The sequence below is a fragment of the Balaenoptera borealis genome (assembly GCF_965194805.1).
Source record: "Balaenoptera borealis genome assembly, chromosome: 13".
Classification (NCBI taxonomy): Eukaryota; Metazoa; Chordata; class Mammalia; order Artiodactyla; family Balaenopteridae; genus Balaenoptera; species Balaenoptera borealis.
In genome coordinates this window covers 22,785,117-22,799,772 of record NC_138870.1, presented here as the reverse complement: position 1 = coordinate 22,799,772, position 14,656 = coordinate 22,785,117, and the positions used below count along the sequence as shown (strand labels likewise).

General features: G+C 36.6%; 1 protein-coding gene across 4 annotated transcripts in view; it reads left to right on the top strand.

Moving 5' to 3' along the window:
• ITPR2 (inositol 1,4,5-trisphosphate receptor type 2) overlaps positions 1–14,656 on the top strand; it is a 519,313-nt gene that overhangs the window by 352,865 nt on the left and 151,792 nt on the right. For all 4 annotated transcript variants that reach the window (XM_082352042.1, XM_082352040.1, XM_082352041.1 and 1 more), the window contains 3 exons: positions 3,060–3,243; positions 3,947–4,203; positions 13,336–13,536. In XM_082352042.1, coding sequence (XP_082208168.1) covers positions 3,060–3,243; positions 3,947–4,203; positions 13,336–13,536 — 642 coding nt within the window. The remainder of the gene's footprint in view (positions 1–3,059; positions 3,244–3,946; positions 4,204–13,335; positions 13,537–14,656) is intronic.

Below are 14,656 nucleotides of genomic sequence, written 5' to 3'. Positions count from 1 at the left end.
CTCCCATAGCATTTGTTTCTTTGATGCTCACTTGGCACTTTGCCTGTGCAGCTTTGGTTATTATTTATATGACATCCTGTCTCTCCAGTTAAATGTCATCTTCTTTAAAGTAGGGGATCATGTCTTGTTCTTTATATCTATGGTGCTTTCTAGCCGTTCAACAAATATTTGTTGATGTGGATAGCATTCAATCATTTTTGTATAAGAAAACCTTCTTTTAAGATGGATTATGACAGTCTCATTTACCAGCCTTACACTATTCGGGTTTCTCACTTACCTACATCATTGTGTAACCCAGATGTCAACTGTGTGCTCCTGGCCCTAAGAGGTCTAGTTGAGGTCAACTTGAATCCTTGCCCTCCCCAAGACTTCTGCCAAAATCCAGGAGGGGTTACATTCTCATAGTCTCGCTGGCCACTAATGTCTTGCTTTCTTATTAGTTCATGGGCTGTCTTGGCACGCAGCTTCTGTAGTACTGAGGTAGGAATCTGATCCCCTTCCTTAATTTCTATCCTCCTAGCTACATAAATCAATTTATATGTTTAATATACTTTACTAGAGAATGGTTGAGGGGGAGGATAGAGGAGGTGGTTAGATTACAATTTCAAATTGCATGCTAATAATAGCAACAATGAAAATAATACCTCCACCAAGTGCTATTCTTGGTGCTTTCTGTGTAATAACTTGGTTAATCCTCACAAACAAGCTGTGCAGGAACTTGTGTCCTATCTCATCTCATCTTAGCAAAGAAGAATCCGAGATATACCTGAACTCACATAGCTAGTTAGAGATCAAGCTAGGATTGGAACCCGTGCAGACTGGCTCCAGAGTCTGTGCTCTTAACCACTACAAACATCTCCTTTCTAAAATATCCTTCTACCGCCTCACTCCTAAGAAGTTTCATTGGCTGATCACCCTGCATCACACCCTGGTCTTACTTCATCTCTCTGGTTCCTCACTTCATTTCTCTTCTCTGTCCTCTCATTTCTAGTCTCCCCCACCCCCTTCTTGGGGGGAAGTCCTTCCTCTGTCACATAGATCTGTTTATCTATCACCCGTGGCTCCCCCCAAAACCTTAGAGTTTCCTCTTATACTCTGAAACTCATGGAGGTGCTTCCCCAGTCAAAGCCCACATCTTTTGTGAGGTAAATCGTTATGCTACCTGTTGAGATTATATACACATATAAAAAACATACTGTTTATCTTTATTAAAATCATACTGTTCAGCTTTATAGAGCCCTGGTTTTTAAAAGTCTATGTAAATCATCTGTTATTTTGAGCTTAAGGGGTTATTTTATAAATTTAGTGATTTAGAGTCAGAGAATCTGGATTTAAATCCTAGCTCTACCAACTTACTACTTATATAATATTGGGCAAGTCGTTTACATTCACCAAACCATATTTTATTGATCTACAGAATGGAAATAAGAACACCGTGTTCATCACACAGTTGTACTGAAAGAATCAATGAGATAATATATGTCAAGGAACAACATAAATTATAAAACTTTGTTTTAATAGAACCACAAAGTTCTATAACTTCCTCATTAATATATAGGAATCCCTTTCTACCTTCTAACCCCATTATATTGAAAATATTAGGGTTCAAGCATCAGCTTAATTTATGGGACCGTAGAGGTCTCTGAATGCTGAATTTATCCTTTGGATTAACAGAACCAGCTTGACTGTTTCACTGTGGTTGCTATGGTTACTGTGGCTTTTGGGCCTGCTTTCTTGAGTTGTTGCTAGCCCTATGCTTAGAGCTTCCCCCTTGTAGGTATGAAGCCAACTTGTAAGACTTCATGAAACACTTTGAGAATATGCACCGCCCACATCACAAGTTGCAGGACAGGCATCCATTGCAAGGCCTGATGTCTTTAGAGTCTCACCTATATGTTCCAGGACCTATGAGTCATGGTTTCAGGCATTCTCTCAGGAAAGCATATCTGCAGGAGCCAAACTCCCCAAAATTGACTGTTTAGATATATTGGATTATGGTCAATTCTGGTTGATCTGGAAGTCATTATTTCTTCAGATGTTTTCTTCCCATTGTCTCTCATCAAGGTTATATAACTCATTTTTATCAGTACAGTTCCTGGAATTATTATCTTTATTAATTTTTTTATTACTTTCTCTTGTTTGTGTTGCATCTATTCCAAGGTTTTAGTCTTAATAACTTACAATTTCCCCACCCAGTGTGAATCCTGACTTCTCTGGAGTGTATCACCTTTCCCATCTCCTACCTCTTTGGTTACTTCCTGAAGTCATTAAGCACACCATGATTAGGGCAGATATTCTCAAGTTTCAGTATTTCCACCTCTCAGTGAGATACGTTGTATCATACTTTGGGTGTTGAATCCTTTCTACATCATTATTTACTCTAAAGCAGAATTCACTTTATACATTTTATGGTGGGCTTGCCCTAGACCCCATGCAAAGCAACGTATCTAATAAAGTACCAAAAGAATTTAGTGCCTACTTATCAGTGGGTTCCTGTGAGTGAGGCTGCCATGGTAACACATTCTAAATTAAATGTACTATAATTTAGACAAAGAGAAAAATAACTCTTTTTAGACTCACATTTACCATCAGATTAGTGGTTGTTTTCCGTGCTAGATTACAAAGTCACAAGGGCAGAGACTGTAGTTGTTTTCCCTGTTTGTTCTATCCCTTCATAGCATGGGACCCGGCACATAGTAGGCCCTCAATAAATATGTGTTGAATCAAAACATGACTTCATAATAATATAAAAATCAAAGAGCTCTTTGCATACCACTTCTTACAGTACCTTTGTAAAATTTTAAAACAAATAATCAGTAAAGATGAATTCAATAACATGAAATTATGTTGAATTTTAGTGGAAAGTGCTAAGCAAATACAAGCTATTATTAGGACACAGTAAATAGTACGGGAGACTAACAAAGCTGTCAGTTTATGAAATAATCATGGACAGCACATTAAATATAGACTTTTATCCATAATGCTTATGTTTATTTCAAACATAAAAACATTATTTTCTCCCCTTGGGTATAGATGTCTTAAAATATGTTTTCTTGCAGTACTCCTTCTACCAGCAGTTGCATGAACAAAAAAAGTCAGAAAAATTCTTCAAAGTTCTCTATGACCGAATGAAGGCTGCTCAGAAAGAGATAAGATCAACAGTGACAGTTAATACCATAGACTTAGGTAACAAAAAAAGGGATGATGACAATGAATTGATGACATCTGGACCACGAATGAGAGGTAAAGAAATAGTTGAGTATTTGGGAGAATAGAGTGAGAGAAAAAAGGGGTAACACAGTTTTTAGGTCTCTCTTATGTTTGTCATCTCACTTGTCTTAGTCTAATTATTCCAGCTGTGACTCTGTTTATGGAACTCCATCCTTGAATTATTGTGGTCATGGGGTTGACCTTGAAACAGCTCTGTAGGGCCAAGCTCAAGCAAGGAGTTATCAGTGCAAAGCAACAAGTGACATGAAAATGTTTGATTTCATCGTGAAATTCATGGTAAAGAACAACTGCCCAAACCTTCTGAATGTTCATGAAATTTAAACTCTAAGAACAGGAATTAAAGCACTAAACCCTATGAAAGATTTTTGGTATTTGGAATAACAAAGTCATCAGTGTAGTGAATACAAATCATCTAAATATTAACATTTTTGAAATTTGCCCTATGTTCCCACCTTCTCGTATTCAAGAACTCTGACATTTTATATTTATCAGAAAGACAGGAGCCCTTCTAAAATTGGCTATGCGTTAAGATCTTTTTTTTAATATCCCAGTGCAAAGTTAATTTTTTAGTTGCTACCTCAGATTCTTTTTGGGAAATTCTTACACCTCTTGTCAGGTGATTTTAAATTCAATTGTTAGAGAATTTGGGTAACTTTTTTTTTAATTAGCAAAAGGAAGTTAATTCATAAATATAAGACTACTGCTTTATTTTCAGTAAGAGATTCATCATTACATTTAAAAGACGGAATGAAAGGGCAATTAACAGAAGCTTCTTCGGCAACATCCAAAGCGTACTGTGCATACAGAAGAGAAATGGATCCAGAAATAGACATCATGTGCACAGGATCAGAAGCGGGAAACGCTGAGGAAAAGTCTGCGGAGGAAGTAACAGTGAGCCCTGCCATTGCCATCATGCAGCCGATTCTGAGATTTCTTCAGTTACTCTGTGAGAATCACAACCGGGAACTGCAGGTATTTGTTCTGTTTTGTGTGAAAGCTGAGCACACAGCCTGTGATTATAGGTAATTAAATTCAAATAAAACTAACAAGTAGTTTTGGAGAGAGTTTGGGAGAAATAATAAAAACAATAGTGCTCTTCTGAAATGGAAGAAACTTTGGTATCTAAGTGAAGAAAAATGAGAGGAAAATTCCTTTATGCATGAAAAAAAATCAGGCTCCTACGGTATCATTCTTTGCATTTTCAACTCACATCTCTTTAGCCTCAGTGGGTATCGTCTAACCTTAGGACTCTGGGATTTGTTAAGTAAGGTCACATTTGCCTCATCTGTATCTTTCATGGTTTTATAAGACTGTCGAGGCTTTCATCATTCCCAACTCAGTTCATATTTCTTGAGTTAGGATACAGAGTATCTTTGTATGTCTTCATTAGAAACAGAGTTAATATGGAAGAGGATTTTTTTTTTCTTTGCTTTTGAAGTGTAGTTGATTTACAATACTGTGTTAGTTTCAGGAGTACAGCAAAATGATTCATATATATATATTTCCTTTTTTAAAATCTTTTCCATCATAGCTTATCATGAGATATTGAATAGTTCCCTATGCTGTACAGTAAATCCCTATTATTTATCTATTTTATACATGGTAGTGTGAATCTGTTAATCCCATACTCCTAATTTTTCCCTCCTCCTCCCCCCTTCCCCTTTGGTAACCATACATTTGTTTTCTGTCTGTGAGTCTGCTTCTGTTTTGTAAATAAGTTCATTTGTACTATTTTTTTAGATTCCACATATAAGTGGTATCTCTCTACATCCAACCATGTTGCTGCAAATGACATTGTTTCAATCTTTTTTATGGCTGAGTAATATTCCAGTGTGTGCGTGTGCGTGTGTGTGTGTGTGTGTGTGTGTGTGTGTGTGTGTGTGTGTTACATCTTCTTTATTCATGTGTCTGTTGATGGACACTTAGGTCGCTTCCATGTCTTGGCTATTGTAAATAGTGCTGCTGTGAATATAGGGGTAAGTGTATCTTTTTGAATTAGAGTTTTTGTCTTTTCTGAGTATATGCCGAGGAGTGGGATTGCTGGATCATATGGTAACTCTATGTTTATTTTTTAAGGACCATCCACACTGTTTTCTATAGTGGCTGCACCAATTTACATTCCCACCAATAGTGTAGGAGGGTTCCCTTTTCTTCACACCCTCTCCAGCATTTATTATTTGTAGACTTTTTGATGATAGCCATTCTGACTGGTGTGAGGTAGTTTGGATTTGAATTTCTCTGATAATTAGCAATGTTGAGCATCTTTTCATATGCCTGTTGGCCATCTGTATGTCTTCTTTGGAGAAATGTCTCTTTAGGTCTTCTGCCCATTTTTCAATTGAGTTGTTTGCTTTTTTGATAGTGAGTTGTACGAGCTGTTTATATATTTTGGAGATTAATCTCTTGTCGGTTGCATCATTTGCAAATATTTTCTCCCAGTCTGTAGGTTGTCTTTTCGTTTTGTTGATGGTTTCCTTTGCTGTGCAAAAGTTTATAAGTTTGATTAGATCACATTTGTTTATTTTTGCTTTTATTTCTTTTACCTAGGAAGACTGACCTAAGAAAATATTGCTACAATTTATGTCAGAGAATGTTTTGCCTATGTTCTCTTCTAGGAGTTTTATGGTGTTATGTCTTATATTTAAGTCTTTAAGCCATTTTGAATTGATTTTTGTGTATGGTGTGAGGGAGTGTTCTAACTTCATTGATTTACTTGGGGAAGAGGATTTTTTACAACAGTGAAGGTTGATACCTTTGTAAGTGAATATAATCCTGGCCTTACATCTTCTTGGGTACATTTTTTGTTGTCAAATAGATGAACTTAGGGGTGCCTAGGAAATTTGTCCCATTTGTTTTGGGCATCATTTGCACATGCTGCTTATGTCACCATAGAAGAACCACATGAATGGTGACATCATTTCTAAGAGCACAAATCCAGTATTAGAGTGGCAGCAGAGTTTGAAGCTGTGTTTTCTAGTAAGCATCTAAAGTGCAGGTGTTCTGAATTGGTAAGAGAGGGTACATTCATATTAACTGGATTGAATATCCTCCAAGGAGATGAGACCCTCAGGAATTAATGAATGGCGGAAGCCATGACTCTTGTGGACCACCCCACCACAGCTTGGAGAGGGCTGCTGCAGAGCTGTCAGCAGGCAAAGACCAGAAGCTTTATTTGCAGAGGGAAGATATTGAATATGTGCCTGTGCACTTATCCTGACCCATGTGGTCTGTCCATGTGGGAAGTGGATGTGTAGTATCTGGTCAAACATTTTACTGATAGGAATGTGGGATCAAACAATTTGGAAAATGCTACTTATAAAAGAGTTTTGTTTTAATATGAATAAGTGTTAAAATTATTCACAATAGTTAATATGTAGAAGCAGCCCCAGTGTCCATTAACAGATGAATGGATACACAAAATGGGTGTATACAAAAAATATAATATTATTCAGCCTTAACAAGGAAGGAAATTCTGACATGTGCTTCAACATGTATGAACCTGGGGACATTATGCTGAGTGAAATAAGACACACAAAAAGACAAATACTGTGTGATTCCACTTGTATGAGATAGAGTAGTCAAAATAATGAAGACAGAAAGTAGAAGGACGGTTGTCAGGGGCTAGGGAGAGGGAGAATGGGGAGTTGTTAATAGGTATAGAGTTTTAGTTTTACAAACGTGAAAGGAGTTCTAGAAATGTATGATGGAGATGGTAGTTAAACATTATAAATATGTTTAATACCACTGGACTGTGTACACTTAAAAATGGTTAAGAGTAAATTTTATGTATATTTTGCCACAATACAAAAAACTGGGAAAAAATCACAAATGCAAACTAAAAGGAAAAAGAATAAATGGTAGAAATGAATTCAAATGAATTAAGTAGTAAATTAAATTAGTGAAAATAAGTAATAAATCAAAATAAAATAAAAGTTTCCATCTTTGCTTACCCTTTCACCAGGTTTATTCCCCCATGAAATCACTCTTTTTTTGTTTGTTTGTTTATACAGCAGGTTCTTATTAGTCATCAATTTTATACACATCAGTGTATACATGTCAACCCCAATCGCCCAATTCATCAAAACCCCAACCCCACGCCCCCGCCGCTTTCCCCGCTTGGTGTCCATACGTTTGTTCTCTACATTGTGTCTCAATCTCTGCCCTGCAAACCGGTTCATCTGTACCATTTTTCTAGATTCCACATATATGCGTTAATATACAATATTTGTTTTTCTGACTTACTTCACTCTGTATGACAGTCTCTAGATCCATCCACGTCTCAACAAATGACCCAATTTCATTCCTTTTTATGGCTGAGTAATATTCCATTGTATATATGTACCACATCTTCTTTATCCATTCGTCGGTCGATGGGCATTTAGGTTGCTTCCATGACCTGGCTATTGTAAATAGTGCTGCAATGAACATTGGGGTGCATGTGTCTTTTTGGATTACGGTTTTCTCTGGGTATATGCCCAGTAGTGGGACTGCTGGGTCATATGCTAATTCTGTTTTTAGTTTTTTAAGGAACCTCCATACTGTTCTCCATAGTGGCTGTATCAATTTACATTCCCACCCACAGTGCAAGAGGGTTCCCTTTTCTCCACACCCTCTCCAGCATTTGTTGTTTGTAGATTTTCTGATGATGCCCACTGTAACTGGTGTGAGGTGATACCTCATTGTAGTTTTGATTTGCATTTCTCTAATGATTAGTGATGTTGAGCAGCTTTTCATGTGCCTGTGGTCCATCTGTATGTCTTCTTTGGAGAAATGTCTATTTAGGTCTTCTGCCCATTTTTGGATTGGGGTGTTTGTTTTTTTAATATTGAGCTGCATGAGCTGTTTATATATTTTGGAGATTAATCCTTTGTCCGTTGATTCGTTTGCAAATATTTTCTCCCATTCTGAGGGTTGTCTTTTCTTCTTGTTTAAGGTTTCCTTTGCTGTGCGAAAGCTTTGAAGTCTCATTAGGTCCCATTTGTTTATTTTTGTTTTTATTTTCATTACTCTAGGAGGTGGATCAAAAAAGATCTTGCTGTGATTTATGTCAAAGTGTGTTCTCCTATGTCTTCCTCTAAGAGTTTTATAGTGCCCGGTCTTACATTTAGGTCTGTAATCCATTTTGAGTTTATTTTTGTGTATGGTGTTAGGGAGTGTTCTAATTTCATTCTTTTACATGTAGCTGTCCAGTTTTCCCAGCAACACTTATTGAAGAGACTGTCTTTTCTCCATTGTATATCCTTGCCTCCTGTGTCATAGATTAGTTGACCATAGGTGCGCGGGTTTATCTCTGGGCTTTCTATCTTGTTCCATTGATCTATGTTTCTGTTTTTGTGCCAGTACCATATTGTCTTGATTACTGTAGCTTTATACTATAGTCTAAAGTCAGGGAGTCTGATTCCTCCAGCTCCGTTTTTTCCCTCAAGACTGCTTTGGCTATTCGGGGACTTTTGTGTCTCCATACAAATTTTAAGATTTTTTGTTCTAGTTCCGTAAAAAATGCCATTGGTAATTTGTTAGGGATTGCATTGAATCTGTAGATTGCTTTCGGTAGTATAGTCATTTTCACAATATTGATACTTCCAATCCAAGAACATGGTATATCTCTCCATCTGTTGGTATCATCTTTAATTTCTTTCATCAGTGTCTTATAGTTTTCTGCATACAGGTCTTTTGTCTCCCTAGGTAGGTTTATTCCTAGGTATTTTATTCTTTTTGTTGCAATGGTAAATGGGAGTGTTTCCATAATTTCTCTTTCAGATTTTTCATCATTAGTGTATAGGAATGCAAGAGATTTCTGTGCATGAAGTTTGTATCCTGCAACTTTACCAAATTCATTGATTAGCTCTAGTAGTTTTCTGGTGGCATCTTTAGGATTCTCTATGTATAGTATCATGTCATCTGCAAACAGTGACAGTTTTACTTCTTCTTTTCCGATTTGGATTCCTTTTATTTCTTTTTCTTCTTTGATTGATGTGGCTAGGACTTCCAAAACTATGTTGAATAATAGTAGTGAGAGTGGACATCCTTGTCTTGTTCCTGATCTTAGAGGAAACGCTTTCAGTTTTTCACCATTGAGAATGAGATTGTCGTATATGGCCTTTATTATGTTGAGGTAGGTTCCCTCTATGCCCACTTTCTGGAGAGTTTTTATCATAAATGGGTGTTGAATTTTGTCAAAAGCTTTTTCTGCATCTATTGAGATGATCATATGGTTTTTATTCTTCAATTTGTTAATATGGTGTATCACATTAATTGATTTGCGTATATTGAAGAATCCTTGCATCCTTGGGATAAATCCCACTTGGTCATGGGGTATGATCCTTTTCATGTGTTGTTGGATTCTGTTTGCTAGTATTTTGTTGAGGATTTTTGCATCTATATTCATCAGTGATATTGGTCTGTAATTTTCCTTTTTTGTAGTATCTTTGTCTGGTTTTGGTATCAGGGTGATGGTGGCCTCATAGAATGAGTTTGGGAGTGTTCCTTCCAATGCAATTTTTTGGAAGAGTTTGAGAAGGATGGGTGTTAGCTCTTCTCTAAATGTTTGATAGAATTCACCTGTGAAGCCATCTGGTCCTGGACTTTTGTTTGTTGGAAGATTTTAATCACAGTTTCAATTTCATTACTTGTGATTGCTCTGTTCATATTTTCTATTTCTTTGTGGTTCAGTCTTGGAAGGTTATACCTTTCTAAGAATTTGTCCATTTCTTCCAGTTTATCCATTTTATTGGCATAGAGCCCCTTGTAGTGGTCTCTTAGGATGCTTTATATTTCTGCGGTGTCTGTTGTAACGTCTCCTTTTTCATTTCTAATTTTATTGATTTGAGTCCTCTCCCTCTTTTTCTTGATGAGTCTGGCTAATGGTTTATCAACTTTGTTTATCTTCTCAAAGAACCAGCTTTTAGTTTTATTGATCTTTGCTATTGTTTTCTTTGTTTCTATTTCATTTATTTCTGCTCTGATCTTTATGATTTCTTTCCTTCTGCTAACTTTAGGTTTTGTTTGTTCTTCTTTTTCTAGTTCTTTTAGGTGTAAGGTTAGATTGTTTATTTGAGATTTTTCTTGTTTCTTGAGGTAGGCTTGTATAGCTATAAACTTCCCTCTTAGAACTGCTTTTGCTGCATCCCATAGGTTTTGGATCGTCATGTTTTCATTGTCATTTGTCTCTAGGTATTTTTTGATTTCCTCTTTGATTTCTTCAGTGATCTCTTGGTTATTTAGTAACGTATTGTTTAGCCTCCATGTGTTTGTGTGTTTTACTTTTTTTTCCCTGTAATTGATTTCTAATCTCATAGCGTTGTGGTCAGAAAAGATGCTTGATATGATTTCAATTTTCTTAAATTTACTGAGGCTTGATGTGTGACCCAAGATGTGATCTATCCCGGAGAAAGTTCCGTGCGCACTTGAGAAGCAAGTGTAATTTGCTGTTTTTGGATGGAATGTCCTATAAATATAAATTAAATGTATCTGGCCTATTGTATCATTTAAAGCTTCTGTTCCTTATTTATTTTCATTTTGGATGATCTGTCCATTGGTGTAAGTGAGGTGTTATAGTCCCCCACTATTATTTTGTTACTGTCGATTTCCTCTTTTATAGCTGTTAGCAGTTGCCTTATGTATTGAGGTGCTCCTGTGTTGGCTGCAGATATATTTATAATTGCTATATCTTCCTCTCGGATTGAACCCCTGATCATTATGTAGTGTCCTTCCTTGTCTCTTGTAACATTCTTTATTTTAAAGTCAGTTTTATCTGATGTGAGTATTGCTACTCCGGCTTTCTTTTGATTTCCATTTTCATGGAATATTTTTTTCCATCCCCTCACTTTCAGTCTGAATGTTTCCCTAGGTCTAAAGTGGGTCTCTTGTAGACAGCATATATATGGGTCTTGTTTTTGTATCCATTCAGCAAGCCTGTGTCTTTTGGTTGGAGTATTTAATCCCTTCACATTTAGGGTTATTATTGATATGTATGTTCCTATTACCATTTTCTTAATTGTTTTGTGTTTGTTTTTGTAGGTCCTTTTCTTCTCTGTGTTTCCCACTTAGAGAAGTTCCTTTAGCATTTGTTGTAGAGCTGGTTTGGTGGTGCTGAATTCTCTTAGCTTTTGCTTGTCTGTAAAGCTTTTGATTTATCCATGGAATCTGAATGAGATCCTTGCCGGGTAGAATAGTCTTGGTTGTAGGTTCTTCCCTTTCATCACTTTAAGTATATCATGCCACTCCCTTCTGGCTTGTAGAGTTTCTGCTGAGAAATCAGCTGTTAACCTTATGGGAGTTCCCTTGTATGTTATTTGTCATTTTTCCCTTGTTGCTTTCAATAATTTTTCTTTGTCTTTAATTTTTGCCAATTTGATTACCATGTGTCTCGGTGTGTTTCTCCTTGGGTTTATGCTGCCTGGGACTCTCTGCGCTTCCCGGACTTGGGTGGCTATTTCATTTCTGATATTAGGGAAGTTTTCGACTATGATCTCTTCAAATATTTTCTCTGGTCCTTTCTCTCTCTCTTCTCCTCCTGGACCCCTATAATGCGAATGTTGTTGCGCTTAATATTGTCCCAGAGGTCTCTTAGGCTGTCTTCATTTCTTTTCATTCTTTTTTCTTTATTCTGTTCTGCAGCAGTGAATTCCACCATTCTGTCTTCCAGGTCACTTATCCGTTCTTCTGCCTCAGTTATTCTGCTATTGATTCCTTCTAGTGTAGTTGTCATTTCACTTATTGTATTGTTCATCTCTGTTTGTTTGTTCTTTAATTCTTCTGGGTCTTTGTTAAACATTTCTTGCATCTTCTCTATCTTTGCCTCTATTCTTTCTCTGACGTCCTGGATCATCTTCACTATCATTATTCTGAATTCTTTTTCTGGAAGGTTGCCTATCTCCACTTCATTTAGTTGTTTTTCTGGGGTTTTATCTTGTTCCTTCATCTGGTACATAGCCCTCTGATTTTTCATCTTGTCTCCGTTTCTGTGAATGTGGTTTTTGTTCCACAGGCTGCAGGATTGTAGTTCTTGCTTCTGCTGTCTGCCCTCTGCAGAAGTTAGTTCTTTAAAGAAGATCGATAAGATTCTTATTCCCTCATCAATACGTATGGAAACTCCTCTCTGCTGTCATACAGTTTGCTGTAACCTCTCACCTCTAGCAGGAACACTGAGACCGTAGGGATGCTTATCCATGGCATTGACTCGACAGAATGCATAATCTCTCTATAGACTTGGTTCTAGCGAGGGTCCACTGCCTGCTGCCGATTCAGTTCCTGTGGGGCCCCGGCTGCTCCAGCTACTGGACCGCGTCTGTCAGCAAGCGGGCAAGGTCTCAAAATCACTCTTAACAGGTTGTGTTTCCTTCCAGAAATTTTTATGCACATATAAGCATACTGATCTGTACATGTAAACCTTTTAAAAAATACACAATATAATGCTCTTCCACTTACTTTTATCATTTAGTAATATATCTTATTACTAAATTACTTATTACTAGTTTATGTTTATATCAGTACATATTAAAGTACCTCATTCTTATAGCTTCAAAATATTCCAGTGTTTGGATGTACATTTATTTATTAAATCAGTCACATTGTGATGGGTATGGTGTGGTTTCCAGTTTGGGCTGTTATAAGCAGTATGCCATGAACCTCTTTGCAGTTGTATGTTACCTGAAAATATTGATAGGTGCTTCCAAGTTGCCCTCCATAATAGTTGTATCATTTGCTGTTTGAAGCTATGCTGTTTATAAGGGATCATTTAGTTGAATATTTGATTTCTTCTTTCCCTAATGAATTTCTTTCCAGTTTCTTTTTCCTTCTCCTTTTCCTACTACCTATTGTTTTTGCCCTTTGTATACAGTTTTAACACAATGACATTGAGAAATATTTGTTATGAACCATACTGATAAATATAGATGCTTGGGAAAAAAAATGCATCTTTTATTTCTTAAACCCAGGAGAAATTTAATAAATGCAAATGCTTCCATATAAAGAGCAATTCCATCGCACATTGCCACGGGGATCCTCTCGAGTTAGAAAAACACTCATAGGGAGAGAACTGAAAACAATTAGCATAGTGATTTTTTTTTTTAATGCTTCAGGTATGCTTTCTTTTGCCTTTAGAATTTCTTGAGGAATCAAAACAACAAAACAAATTACAACCTTGTCTGTGAGACCCTTCAGTTTTTGGACTGCATTTGTGGAAGTACGACGGGTGGCCTGGGCCTCTTGGGTCTCTACATCAATGAGAAGAATGTAGTGCTGGTCAACCAGACTCTGGAGAGCTTGACTGAGTATTGCCAGGGCCCATGCCATGAAAATCAGGTAACTCTGAAAGCAGTCCTTCACACACAAGTATTCTGACCAGTCAACAAAAGGATCAGATTGGTGAAGGAGCCAAGCTTTGTGTGCATGTAAAAGATCTTTCTTCTTGCTTTGCCAGACATTTTTACTTTCCTAACAAAACATACAAAGACTGAATTATGGACTAACAAATACTATGCCATATTTTAATTTAATTTCACCGTAAAAGGAAATTCCCATGAAAATATTCCAGATAAAAATCAGAGTTATCAAAAAGAGTAAAATACTTTTTTTCATCATTGATCAGTTTTCATCTTTAGTCAATCTTTTCAGGATTTGTGGCATCAACTCCCATTGGTTTCTTCGGCTCCACTGCAGTGCTTAATATAGAAAAGTGAAAAAAGTAATTTGCTTTTCTATTGCGAATTATATGATGTATATGTACAAAAATGCACACACACATACATGTAAATACATAGGTATGTAGAACAAAAACACAATTATTGACATAAATAATTTGTTAGGGGCATACTTCTTCCCCCCCGTAATATGCATGTGACATGGTGAAAGAGTTTGTGGATTTTGCTCTGTATTATATTTCCCTCTCCTAGGGCAATGATACAAGAAAACCTAACTGTTGATTTAAAGTTAAGGAAATATATGCAAATTCAAGGATTTGGTTTTGTTGTTGGTTAAAATCATGTACATCTATAACAGAAAACAGGTATTCTCCACTCTTGGTTTTTTACTAAATCAGGTAAGCTCTAAAAGTAGAAATTAATAATAAAATAGCATGAATCCCGTATACTCTAGAAATATACTTACTATGAACCCCATGCTCTGGAAGTGTGTGGAAAGAAAGAAAGTGGCTAGCAAATTCTGGAAACGATCTGCAAATTGATTCCCTCTAAGTTTAGCAAACATTTTAACAATCAGAAGAACCTCAGGAGATGTAGAAGATGGATGGAAAACACCTCTCTTGGGTGTCAGGGGAGTAAAAATTTCCTTGTATAAAGGGAGAAATGAAGCCCATTCTGAAAAATAACAGTCCTTTCAGAGTCACCTTGATTTTACTCTTTCTCATTTATCTTACATGGGTTTCAATTTTTCAGACACCTTGACAGTGGGTGCTGCGTGGTAA